Here is a 13,820-nt window from a genome sequence, read left to right on the forward strand (position 1 = left end):
TGCAACAGCATGCTCCTAGGTGAGCAGACCCGTGGTGCTCCTGGGATTCACCAGTGTACCTGTCAACCCAGGCAAGCACAGTACCTTTGCTGCCCATCAGCATCTGCAGAGATAGAGCTTGTTGAGCACCTGGGCACAATGCAAGAAGCTCAGCACTGTATCCTGGTGCACAAGCAGGAGGTCACTGCTCATTTCATCAAAAGCAAGGATGCATTTAACACAGTAGTAATGGCCCTCTCCCTATAAACATAGGGGAAGCCAACAATACAGACTAACAGAAAAATGAATACAAAAAATTAAGGTAGAAAAAGACAGTGCTAAAGGTATCAATAACAACTATACGTGTATTTCGTAAGATAAACACTCACTGCAAGAAAAGGTTTTTAGAATTGCCTTCATTAAAAGAAACACATCAGTTTATTTCATTTGGTGGGATGACTTTAACACAGATCTCATCACATCTATTCACTTTCAGGTTGTGTTCTAGCAGTTCATTATGTGCATGAGACATAGAGAATTTTGAAACTGGAAAACCCACCTTTCCCTTTTAGTATCACCTTCCCTAGAGACTGTAACACTACTTAACATTCAGTTCCTTCAATATGTACTTTAAAAAAAGCACCTCTTCAATCTGACAGGTAAAATCTCCAGAAAATAACTCTTCAGTGACAACATTCCCAAAAGGAACCCAGCTTTGACTAAAATTTGAATAATGCGAGCTGGAAAGAGCTGGAAAGGTACATTAAAGAATAATTGTTCAATTTATGTGACAGGGAGCATCCTCCACAAGAAATGCCTGTTACGCTGAAATGATGAAAGAGCAAAGTTGGCATTAAAATGGAGGAACTCTTGCCAAGGTCAGCATGCCTGGCACATTTTTAACTTGAACCTGAAAAGTCTCGAACCCATTCTTTTACCCAGTATCCTTTAGGTAACATGTTAGTATGAACTATCTGATTTGCCTTTTTGAGTCAAAGCCTTTCTACAAGTAGTCATGAACCATGACAAGTGGCCTCATTTGCAGTGATAATGAGGAAACCCATAATCCCCACTGAAATCAAGATGAAATAGCCCTGATTATTTAAGGAATAGCCAAATTGTTTACTACTCAAGTAGACTGGATGACAAGAATTTCTGTTTCCAAAACTATTCAAAGGTTTTGTTTCACATGACTCACCTGCTTAGAAGATCACACTCAAGCAGGGGCTTTTGCCAATGTATGGGTTTTGTCCCTTGTCAGAGCTCATTCAAGCTGAAAATGAATTTACTTGGTCAGAGGAAGCCTCACTCTAGAACTGTCAGTTTCTGGTCATGAGGGCAGTCAGCAACAGGAGCAGTGATCAAGATTCTGCCTTGAGCCACATACAGAAGTTACTGAGTTCTTTTGCAATCAGCTCACAGCATTTAAGACACAGACAGAATGCCTGAATTTAAGAAACTGGGCTTGAGACATTTCCAGACACTTTGCACTTACTGGTCTTTTAAATTATTTCTGTTAGATATTTGTTTGAGAAAGTGCATTTTTAGTATCTACTACACAGAGAAGGAACATTTTGTTACAAAAAAAAAAAAAAAAAAAAAATTTGTATCTGGCATTAAAGAGAAAAGAAAATCATTCTGCTGCCAAAGTAAGAATTCTCCGCAGCTTAAGTATCATGTTTGAGGCTTCATCACACTAGGGACAATGAAAGAATTTAACCCCACTCATCTACTCTGGCCAGCTCCTGCAGCTCTGCCAAGGCATGAGGGGTCATGAGCCTCCAGACCTCTCACTGACGCCTTTTTCTGTATTTTGGCCTCTCACTGGGACACAAATAAGTATGGTTCTTTCTAGCTGCTGTAAATAGACAATATTTAGTATGCAGCTATTTTAGTACAGAAGGTATGTTAACATCCCATGGTGAATTCAAGGGTTGCTGAACTTCCACTACTCCTCCTCAAAGGAAGAGAGAGAGAAAATAATGTGGAAAAGGTCTTGAGGATTGAGACATGGACCAGGATATCACTCATCAGTTACCATCAAAACAGACTCAGCACAAGGAGATTAATAAAAATTATTGCCTATTAATAATAGGCTAGAACAGTGAGAACTAAATGCAAATCAAAACCACCTCCCCTTCATCCACTCCCCTCTACTTCCTCACCCTGGCAGCACAGGAGAGTGGGGAATGGAGGCTGCACTCAGTCAATAGTACTTCATTTCTGCCGCTCCTACAGGGGTACCCATGGGCTGCAGCTCCTTCAGCCGTATCCACTGCTGCAACATGCATAGAGGAGGTCTCTCGTTGGCTGCAGGGAACTTCTGCTCTGTGCCTGAAGCACCTCCTGCCCTCCTTCTGTACTGAACCTGGTTTCTCCCACATTTCTTACTACATTCCTACAGCTACGGTGCAGCATTCACCCTTTCTTAAATATATGCAACCAGCATTGCTCATGGCTCAGCCCTAGCTAGCAGCAAGTCCCTTTTTTGCAGCAACTGGAACTGGATCTGAGCTGACACGGGAATTTCTGGGCTCTGCTCAGAGGCCATCCCTGTGTCTCTTCCACTACCAAATCCCTGCCATGTAACCACATACATATCCACAAGTCACGTGAAAGAGAAGAAACAGGAAGGGAAACTCTTAAATTAAATATACAAGAGACAAAAATGTGAGACAACAGAGCTCTGACAAACATGCAATAGCAAACTAAAAACAGATGACTGAAGCTACCCTATTCCTACTCATCCACTCTATCCACCTGCTAGCTGAGCCTGACCCAGGCCAAGGGCATCTGAGCTGCCAGTCAATCCGCTCCACAGCATGCTTGCTGACAAATTAGTGCCATACTTTCAAATGTAGGAGAAAACACCCCCAAAAAATAAAGCAGCTTGTGTAGGTAGTATAGCAAGCAACAGTCAGCAAGGTAGTATATAAGAACCACAGTATCTAAACAACACCCGAGAGAAGTACTGCCGTTTATCCAGCACCACTGATTTTCTCAGATGCTAATCACAGTGCAGATCACAGAGAAGCCCATCTCTACAAAGCTTCCCAACCCTGAGTAATAGAAAGCTGGCTCATTTGCACAGCGGCCTGGTGGTAAATAGTGTCATTGACAAGTCAGCTGTTTACAAAACAGTCTTAAGTTTAAAAACAGATGTAGATATCTACTTACAGATTGCACATGTCGATTCTGGGAGGAGACAATGGCAGTAGTTGAAGTAGGAGCTTTACAGCGTTCTTCCAACCTCCTTCTTTCTCAAATTCACAGAAAAGGTAGGTACATTCATCCGCTGAGAACTGGTAGAAAGTATAAGTGTCTCGAAAATAGAGTTCTCGGTCCACTGTTAAAAAAAAAAAAACATTAGATTAAACTTTTACCACATAAAGGTTCCCAACTTATACTATATTGCACTTGGCTTTAATCCTGAGTTGCAACACCACACAGGTCCAAAAGGATCACAAACAGCATAGTAGCAATCCTTTCTTCTAGCATTAATTTAGTATCCAAACAAAACAATTCTAAAATCTTAGCATGTAGATCTTCAGGCTCCTGATATTGAAACTTTAAGATTGCTGATTAATCAATTTTGGAATCAGTTTGGAATGAGGAGATATGGCTAGAAGATAAAAACCTTTCATTTGTCAAATTTTTAAGCCTCAATTTCCATTAGCTTCTAATATGTTCTTGCTAATGGCTAGGCACTTGTGAACAAAGTTCAATAAAGCAAATGAAAAGAATACACCAGGCTAAAAAGCAACAATAAAAAATTCTAAGTTTAAAAAAAAAGAGTTGAAATGATTTCATGATGAACATCTTCACAGCACATTCATAAACTCACAGCTTTTAATGGTAATAACCTAATGCTTAGTCTATCATTATCCCAGTCCCTGCTAGAACTCAAGGGTACTGGTTCTGTAGAATAGTCTTGAGTAGGATTATGTAGCAATACAAACAGCTGTCATCTTCTCTGGCATATCTGCAATTAAACTGGGCTCAAATGACAGGTTCCACAGCCAAAAGAGGGAGTTCCTACTGAGAGTGTCACTCAACTCTTGCCAAGGCTGCATTATCAGACATACTGTCAGCGTAACTGCAGTAGGATAAAGCCTTTAAGCATACACTGAGTGTCAGCTTACATATGGAGAAGTCCTCAACAACAACCTCGTCCTCTTGCACGGAGGAAAGGGAAGTGTCTAGCACAAATCCCTGAATGCACCACGCTGAGAATGCACCAAGCTACCCAAGTGGTGCCATCAGGAGTGGAGTCTGTCAGATTTCCAGAGGCTGCTTACCAGTGCTATAGTCACAAACCACATAATCTGGACCAGACCCCTAAATTTGGAGGGGAAGGAGAAGCAAGTGGGTAGAACCTGGAACCACAATTTTCTCCAGGAGCTCAATCTTCTCACAACCTGTTGTTTTTCATAGATTAGAATACAGAGTGAAAGGGGAAATCACTAACTGCCACAGAAGTCATCTGGTGAACTGGTGATCTGCAGAGAATAAACAGCTGCTATCTTACGAAAAACCAGAAAGGATGAGGATGAAAAAATAAATAAACAAACCAGAAGAGACACGCACACTAATTGCAACTTGGCAATAGGCAGTTATGTTTACAAAAGGATAAGTAAGGAACTTGCCTGAAAAGAGAGATCCATCTTTGGTATTTATGAAATAAAAGGTTCACGGAGGCAGGCCTACCAAGCAGGTAGTAAAATAAGCAAGTGTAGTAATTAAAAATTCACCTGCTTTTTTTCCCCCTTCTTCCACTCCCACAAAAAATGTGATTATTACTCTATGCAGAAAAAGAATCAATAATATTCCTTACTTACAAATATTGTCACACTGACCTGATAATATAATGCCCATATCCAGAAGCAGCTGCCACACTCCAACTGCAGTAGATCTGCACTTAACAAAAGGGCAGTGCTCCAACAGCCAGTCTACCAGTTCTGATCCAACACAGCTTCTCCTGAAAACAGACAAAGCATTCATGTAGTATAAGAGTCAATGTTCAAATGCTGTTCTATAATACAGAGGTTTCTTTAGTTTCACAGAGGTAATCCTCTTGCTCAGCAGAGCAAGCCCTTTGTCTCAATTACTGCTTTTTGCAACCCTGTTCACCTCAAGGAATGAAATTATTCTGGCATGTCTCAGCAGAATGCCCCCAGTTGCAATGATGAAACTCATGTCAGATTAGTAAGTTCCCTTACGTACCTAAATCATACCTAAATCATGTGGCAACCTTCACAATATAGAATATTGTTTATCAATTTGTGCTATATACAGATAGTCATCTGGAAATGTGTAAGAGCTACATAAGATCCTAAGGCTAAAAGCTGGATCTTATTATATTTCAGAGTAGTCATAAGCAATACAACCCAACAATATCTGTGTAAGACCTTGAGTGTTGCTCTAGGAATTACTTCATCTTCCATATGATTGGGAAAATTCTCTTTTTAATTCATTTTGAAAAAAAATTATGGCTTTTTGTTAAATATATATATATATATATATATACAAATGGCATTATAATAGCAAGACATATTTTAGTATAATTGAAAATAGGAGGAAGCAATTATTCTGTAGTGTAACACAAACTGAAAAATCACTTCACTACAGAAATATTCCATAAATTATATGCAAAAATCACTGTGTACATAAATCCTAGGAACCCAATTAACCGCTTCTACAACATCAGATCAGGGTTGAATCTAGCATTCTTTTCAGCAAGTAACAAACAGGGTTGTATATGAATCTATAAGCAATAAATTCATAGACAAGTCAGGCCACTGCTGCTTTCTGACACCTGAAAATGTTACATGAAAATGTAAAATGTAACATTAAATATACGTATATATTTGTAACTTCTTGGTAAATCACACAAGACCTTACACTCAGAATTTAATTTCTTATCAAATCAGGACATGGACAAATGTAAGTAAAAGCCAATCCAGTAGGTTAAAATGAATGACTTCGGGTTACCTGCAAATTCCAGTAAGGTACACCCTGTCTTTAATCAGATCAGAAGCTTGTAGTGTAAAAACATTCCTGAGAGCTCTCCCAGCACAGGAGGAACTTTCTCCATAAATCTGAATGAAAAGAGAAATTGGAAAGTGTGACAAATAGGGATTTATTCCCATTGCAGCAAAGTCCTTTTGCCACGGCCTGCTCCCTCCTTCTGAGCAATGCCTTCTCCCTCGGTAAACGACAAACTATCAAAGCTTCATAGGAAATGCACCCCAACTTCTACCATATCCAGTCTTATTACCAGCTGCAGATGCCCCCATGAGCTGCAGATATGTTCAGATTAAAACAAGTGTTATTCTAGGGAGTCAGAATGACTATTAAGCTTTGAAAAATCACAAACACAATCATAGTTATTCCAGATGTATTTGTATTAAATAACTTAATACAAATTAAAATGTCGTTTCATGCATTGTTGTTGTTTTTTTTTTCTTTTTGTATAGAAACTTTCAAGGCACAGTGTGACAGCTACAGGTCAGTTCCTCTGTACCTTGATACAAGAATGGATGCAAGTTTGGGTTTCCCATGCCTGATTTTTACTTTACACCTTAAGGCTGTAGATGGGTCTATCAAAATAGGACTTAATTCCATCTTCCATGAAAGCACGTTTTACTTGGGTTCTACATACTACTCCTTGCTGATAAATTTAACTTAGGCATACGTGGTCACATTTCTTCCCAGTCCCAACAAACCACAGTGGTAATAAAAATAACTAACTTGAAAGAAAATCAATATCACAGTTTCGCTTCTCTCGGTTCATGTGTTCTTGGATCTTTCAAAGAAGATAAAGCAATCCTTTGGCATTAAAGTATTGTGAGATGTAAAAATAAAGTTCTCACTCTGAAATACTGCAAAACTAAGTCATGGGAGTAGCTTAAATGGCTAGGAAGCAAGCGCACACCAGACTTCACAGCTTGGCTGGAAAACTCAGTAATAGAAATAAACAATTTCTAAAACATCCAGATTACAATACATTAACTGGATTTAACAGCAGGCTACATCCACAAGAGTCTTCAAAGCTATGGGGAAGGGGTTGAAACAAAGCCAAGATATTCCTAGTACATTGTTTTATGAAGTGGAATCACAACAAAGCTTGACACGTACCTTGTTTGAAGGAGTTTCCAGGTATGGATTTGAAATTCTTCTGGACAGTGTCTGTAAGACAGTTTGGTAGAACTTTAGTTCAATATTTTTTTTTTTTTTTTTTTTAATACACTTATTTTAGCTGCTGAAATCTGAATGAGAATTTATCAAATCATTTGAATAATCTAACTGAAGTTTCAAACTAAGATGTTTGATATTAGGGAAATGGGTAGGTAAAGTCACTTCTGTATTTTTAGCTACATTTCTTCTGAATCTGGAAAAGAAAATGAGCAATAAAAAATTCTGTAGAAAAGATCCTATTATTTGGGTCAGAAATGGCCAGAAATGACAAGGAAGTGTTACAAGACAAACCTAAAAATCTCTAGGGTGAAAAGACCATCATGAAAGCAGTATGTAGCAGAAGAGGGAAAGTGTAATTATGTTTGCCCTAACATCTCTTCAAACAAACTTTATCAATTCAGTAACAACACCTCAGGGTCACAGAACTTCAAGGAATATCACTCTTCTTAAATTAAACTCTTAATTACATGAAAACACTGCCTTGTATAAGGATAAATGGGGAATCAAATGGTGACTAAGAAGGAAGAAGCACTGCTGTAATACACACCAGCATTATCTCTGCCGTGCCACATGCTGCACTGGTAACAGCATCTCAGAAGAAGATGCTCGAAAGTAAGAGGAGATTCTAACAATGATAGGAATAATGAAGGACTTGGATATGTTATGAGATGAGATGAAAAAGAAAAGACTATGACCTTGCAAGGAAAAGATTACAGGAGATGCCATTATGCAAAATGATGAAACAGTGCAGAGAAAAGATAGAATTCCTGTTCTTTTTATTAATGTGAAACATATAATGTGAGAATAACAACTCATACAGTGAAATTAGAAAGGTTTCATATTTGCAAATACAGAAAGGAAATAGAAAATTAACTCTGTAAGAAAATGCAATTGCCAAAACCTTACTGCTGTTTAACAAGGATTGTGGATTGAAAGTTACAAAATTAAAAGTAGATTTTTAGGAGGCAAATAGGGATAAGCATCTATACTAGAGTCAGGTTATCTCATCCATAGTTGCCACATTACTTCCACACCTTGCCAGTGTTAAAAGACAAGATATTGCCTACTCCGCTGTTCACTGGCAATTTCTATCTCATTACAAGCTATACAACACACGAGCAAACACTGCCTAGAAGAAGCTGGAGCAAAAGAAACCGTGCAGGTGCACTGGCAGAACAACAATAGAACTGTGCAGTGCTTGCTTGCATTAGTCCAACTTGCAGACCAGATAATCAATTCTTCACTTTGAGAAGGATCCAATTCACATGTGGGATGCTGTAACCACAAGAAAATAATCCTTCTCACACTGTAAGAATTATAGAATCCATATTTCAGTACCACCATCTGCTTTCTCACCTCGTATTTCTGGAAATGTATTCTTACAAAGGGAAGGGAAGCAACAAGGAATGACAGAAGTATCTGTTTACAATTTCATGCCCATCACAAATGTTAGCGTAGTTCCATGCATAACAGCAGCTCCATACAGAAATACTACAACATAAGAGCTTCATTTCCCTCGCCTATACACAACAAATATGTTGCAAGACCACAACATTGCCTCCAGTCCCACTTAACCTTTCTAGCAGGCATGTCATTAACACCTCGATGCTGCAACAGCCTTACATACCAACAGTTCAATTGACTTGTGTCCAAGTGTTTCATTCAACAGACCTCCCTTACTACTGCAGCACAGCCCAAGTTTAGACAACGCTGTGCCCCTTCCCACTCAGTCCCCAGGATGACGTTAATGCCAGTATCATCAGAAAGCCAATTCTAGTGATGTTGGTGGGAGAGAACTCGCCTAATTCCAGGGAGACCAGCACTCCTCTTTTGGCAGGATGAATTTGGAGTTAGCTTGGCTCCTCAAACTGGATGGTTCTGTGAGGGAAACAGTGGCACTGGGAGAGCTAAGGACAAATGTGAAAGCAAAAGGGAAGGACAAGAACACAAGACTAGAAAGAAAACAAGAAGTACTGGGTTGAAATGGGAACATAAGAGCTGTAGGGGGAAGCTCTATTTCATGAGGTGAAGTGAGTAAAGTCCTCCACCAGGCTTCCACTGCTGGCCTCATGCCATCTGTGCTATTCATCTACCCTGTTTGACTCCAGCCCAGCTCACTAATGAGGGAGGAGCAACAAACTCAGAGAAAAACAGAGATTGGAAATAAAGTCACAGCTGGATCTCAGAGGGTTGGGTGAGCTCCAAAGCCAGTGTAAGGCTTGACAGGAGAGTCAGTAGAGATGAGGAGGAGGACAGAGAAGAGCAGCACAACGTCCTCAGCCTGGTACCAGAAGCCTGATCAGTTCAAAGACAAATCTGTACAGGCACCAACACAGAGACACATGTTTGTCCAGCGATGCCCCACAGGGGCCTGCTGCAGCCCTCTCAAGGCTAATTTCGGATGGAGCTGGTACACTTGCACTTCAGCATCTCAAAACAGACAGAGAGCAAGAATAAGACACAGATTTCCCCACCTTCCAGTGTTTGCTGCCTTAGCCACCAAGGTCTTGCTAAGGCAGCACACCCCAGGGGACACTAATTGCATGCTGTGAAGTGAAAAAGCATTCCTTTGGGCTGCACTTAACTAAACCCCACACATAACTGTACACACATGAAGTGAAAAAGAAGTAAGTTTAATGGCAGCATCTCTTTTTCTCCAGACTACAGAGGATCAGAGACATAAGGAAAATTGAACTCACAGTGCCCACTTTGGCACATACTCAGCTGTTAGATGATAGCTGAAGCTACAAATTACTTCCAAGGAATGTGTAAAAAGCCATTCAGGCTGAAAAGAAGTAATGCATAAAGTGTTTCCAGTTTATCCTTCAAATCACACAGAGCTCAGGTGCCCGGCAGAGAGAAGTATTCACAGTCCTAAAGGATGGGAGGGCAGGACAGCATAACAGCTTCTTTTGGTGGTATCTGGAACTCAGATAAGCTCAGAGCAAGCATTAATCACAGCCTAAGAGAACATGCTTATGCATGCCAAGTAGGTATCTACCGACAGAACATTTCTGCAAATACAAGAAAATGGAAATCGCATATGAGAGCTACAAGTCTCCCCAAAAAAGTAGAAGCGGTATTCTGGAATAGAACAGAAAAAAAAATGATCTTTCTTATTGATGCTGAGGGGGATGTGCCACTCCGTTCTGAAGGTATTTGGTAAATACAAGCTGTTCTTCCCACTTCTACCACAAACAAATTCAAAATACATTTGTAAATAACTCCTGGAATGAGTCATAACATGCTTTTAAAGCAAATTCGTGTCATCAAGCAAACAACTCATCTGTACTGAAAACCACTTTGGAACAGCCGCTGCAGCCCCCACCACAGCCCACGTTCCAGGCTAGGCTTCTCCCATGCCTCTGTGCCAGTCTGAAGAGGGGCTGTGCTAAGCCAAGAGGTGGGCAGGGAGTGGGCATTCCCATTCAACCTCAGGATGGGAAAGGAGCTCCCCCAGGGCACTGGGAGGGCTCTCCTATGACACAGGACATGCCTGCATGAGACAGGAGAGGACAGCGGGGACAAGGCCCAGGAAGAGGTTCTGGAGCAGCACTGCTAGAATTCAAATCTGTGTACACCACAGATAACACAGTCCAAAATTGGGAAGAACTACAAAGGATTTTACAGCAATATTTAAAACATCTAGAAACACAGGGAATAGAGCAGTGGTGTTAACAGAACAAATGGATTCAAGTAAAGTGACCAAAGATTAATTCAAGAAAAAACAAACAGAACACCCTTCTTTCCAATTCACAGGATCATTTCAAACACTCCAAGCTAGCCTTTTAAAAGCAGTAGCTAATTTAATGACTGATACTTTCGAGCAAGGTCTTTATCTGGGTTTAAATAAGTACTGCATCAACAGGACAATTATTTTTAAAAATCTTGGGAATCTCTCCCATTACTTAGCACGCAAAACTACTTGTGATAATATTTTAATATGAGAGCACAGTCTGATTTCTGAAAGGTTCAAAAACAAAGTTACCCATAACATACCAGGCAACATGCAAGGTATAATAACGAGAGCGCTTTGGTCTTCATTTGAAAGATCAAGCAAGATCTGAGTTAGCTTTTCACTTAGCAGAGCATTGAATTGGCTTTACTAAAGCAATTCAATCTGTATTTACTAGAAAGTGGTTAACATTCTAACCAAGGGATAAGTACACTATAGAGGGTGTTCTCAGACATGCTTTCTGGAGATGCATTTATATTTTCTCCTAGTTTTCAGATCTTGGATTCTGATTTGGCTTCATCTCTGCTTCAGATAACGTTGCCTCCAGGTTGCTTGTGCTCTCCCTGCCCAAGCTGTTCCAACAACTGCTGATATTTCTGCCACTGCCAGCAGTGCAGTTGCATAGCATCAGTGATGCTCCATACATCTGCTAGCAATTTAATCTTCATCATGCTCAGAAAGACACAGAGCAACAGTGCTTGGAGCTCCAATTTAAGTGCTTTCCCCCCATGGGGATTTAGTACGGTGGCAGCAGCCAGCAACCTGTCTGCACTAGAAGTCACACTGCAACACCACAGAAGAGGCCTTAAAAATAATAGGGAAATAATAACGTCAGCTACAATATTCAAGTGTTTTGTTTTTCTTCTAAGAGCTCCAAGTATCTCTGTGTAGCTAGCAAGAAAAGAAAGCTTGGGCAAAAATAGGGAAGAATTGTTTGTTTTTAAACTAAGATTGTAAAATATTTAAAGGAAGGAATAAGGGGATTTGTTTTAAATCTCAAAGAAATAAGGGCAGGCAGAATCAGAGATCTCCCCTTCCAGCAAAGTACTTAAGCTTCTACTCCAAGTTTTTCAAATAATTAGTTTCTTAACTGGCTGTGTAACTAAAATGGTGCCTAATGCTATGTCAAGAGCTTCCAACATACAATCAAACTTCACCTGTTACAACACATTTGTATATATTTGCCTATTTGATCAGGGCATAATTTGCAAACACAGCCATTATCATTTTAACACTGATAAGTAGCTCTCAGTACATTTTTATGTATGAATATAAGAAAATAAATGCTTACAGTTTCAGGGCACTACTACTATATCCCTGAAGAATTTTGTATAGTACTTCATGCATTCCAAATTGGATTACTTGGTATGCTTAAAATTAAATAACTGTTTCAGCACTGTGCTCTATCAGGGCTTATTTCCCCAAATATAAATAGCCTGCAAGAAAATCATCACATTTTGAAATGCACGCAGTGCAGCACAGGCTACCTAGTAATGAGACCATCACAATTCCCTGACTGGGGGATTTCTGCAACTGTTCAGCACCTGAATCCTAAATTGCCTAATGTGACCACCAGGGAAATCACCATTCTGATGGATTCCCAAAAAGCGTTTAAGCATCCAAGCCTTAGATATACTTTCACAGGTAAGCATGCTGGAGAGTTCTCACCTTCCAGCCACGAAAGAAAACGTACATTAAAGGATCAGAAACAAAGCTGAATCCAAATTCACATTGAAATGCAGTCAGATGTTTGTTTTTTTCTCCCTCCACTAATCATTCAAATCTAACAACACAGTTGCTCAGAAAAAAATTTAAAAAAAAAATCCACCAGGGGTATTTACTTAATTTCCCTCAGGCTTCTCTCCCACTCCACACAAATGAAAAAGTAATTATTTTTTTTTTCCTAGACAGATTTCTTTCATTATGAACCCTAAAACTGATAATGCCCTAATAACGATAGAAATGACTGAAAACATTACAACTGATGAAAGTCAGCAAGTTTTTGTCTTAGATAAAAATTTACTTGATTTGCTACAAGCAAACAGCTAAAACAATTAGCGACTTTCCATTTCCACTCCTGGTCCAAAAATGAGTTCTGGCACAGAGCAGGACTGCACCTTCCTGACATACTCTGCCCACTGTGCAAGGTAAGAAGGCAACAACCTCTGCATGAGTAAATACTCATTTATTCCAAGTTCTACGTCATTCCAGGCAAGAAGTGGAGGAAGGGAAAGAAAATCAGTGCACAGTTTGGATTACTGCTTGGCAGGACAAGGGGAAATGGTTTGGCAGTACTAGGGAAATGGTTTTAAGTTGAGGGAGGGAAGATTTAGGTTAGATGTCAGGGGGAAGCTCTTTACAGAGAGAGTGGTGAGGTACTGGAGCAGGCTGCCCAAAGAGGTTGTGGATGCCCCGTCCCTGGAGGTGTTCAAGGCCAGATTGGATGGGGCCCTTGGCAGCCTGGTCTAGTATTAAATGGGGAGGTTGGTGGCCCTGCCTGTGGCAGGGGGGTTGGAGATTCATGATCCTTGAGGTCCCTTCCAACCCTGGACATTCTGTGATTCTGTGATTGGCCACCTTCAAATTTTTGCATTTGACATTGGACACATATCTTATTTCTGCATAAAAATCCTATAGAAGTGCTGTGTTTAACAGATGAGTTGCTACTGCTGTTTGGCAGTGGCTGCATTTAGGGAGTATTGTCACGAATCCCAATCTGTTTCCATGTGACAGCAGATTTTTGCTCATGGTTGCTAAGGCACAGCAAGCAGAGTTGCTTCTCCAGCTAGCTGACTTTCAGCAGATAGTGTTCATATGAAATGTAGAATACATCTGACTTTCTGCCAAATGATATTCATAGCAAGCAACCTTCCCCCACTGTTCTTCTGAAAACCCACCGTCAAAATCC

At 40.1% G+C, this 13,820-nt stretch overlaps 1 protein-coding gene across 4 annotated transcripts in view; it reads right to left on the reverse strand.

Annotated features, from left to right (window-relative positions):
• Nucleotides 1–13,820, reverse strand: part of RAPGEF5 (Rap guanine nucleotide exchange factor 5) — a 150,416-nt gene that overhangs the window by 111,936 nt on the left and 24,660 nt on the right. For all 4 annotated transcript variants that reach the window (XM_052693721.1, XM_052693720.1, XM_052693723.1 and 1 more), the window contains exons 2-5: nt 7,117–7,167; nt 5,971–6,077; nt 4,836–4,957; nt 3,157–3,325 (exon numbers count right to left, since the gene is read on the reverse strand). In XM_052693721.1, the coding sequence (XP_052549681.1) occupies nt 3,157–3,325; nt 4,836–4,957; nt 5,971–6,077; nt 7,117–7,167 (449 nt within the window). The remainder of the gene's footprint in view (nt 1–3,156; nt 3,326–4,835; nt 4,958–5,970; nt 6,078–7,116; nt 7,168–13,820) is intronic.

Source organism: Tympanuchus pallidicinctus, unplaced genomic scaffold (assembly GCF_026119805.1).
Source record: "Tympanuchus pallidicinctus isolate F22 unplaced genomic scaffold, pur_lepc_1.0 scaffold3, whole genome shotgun sequence".
Classification (NCBI taxonomy): Eukaryota; Metazoa; Chordata; class Aves; order Galliformes; family Phasianidae; genus Tympanuchus; species Tympanuchus pallidicinctus.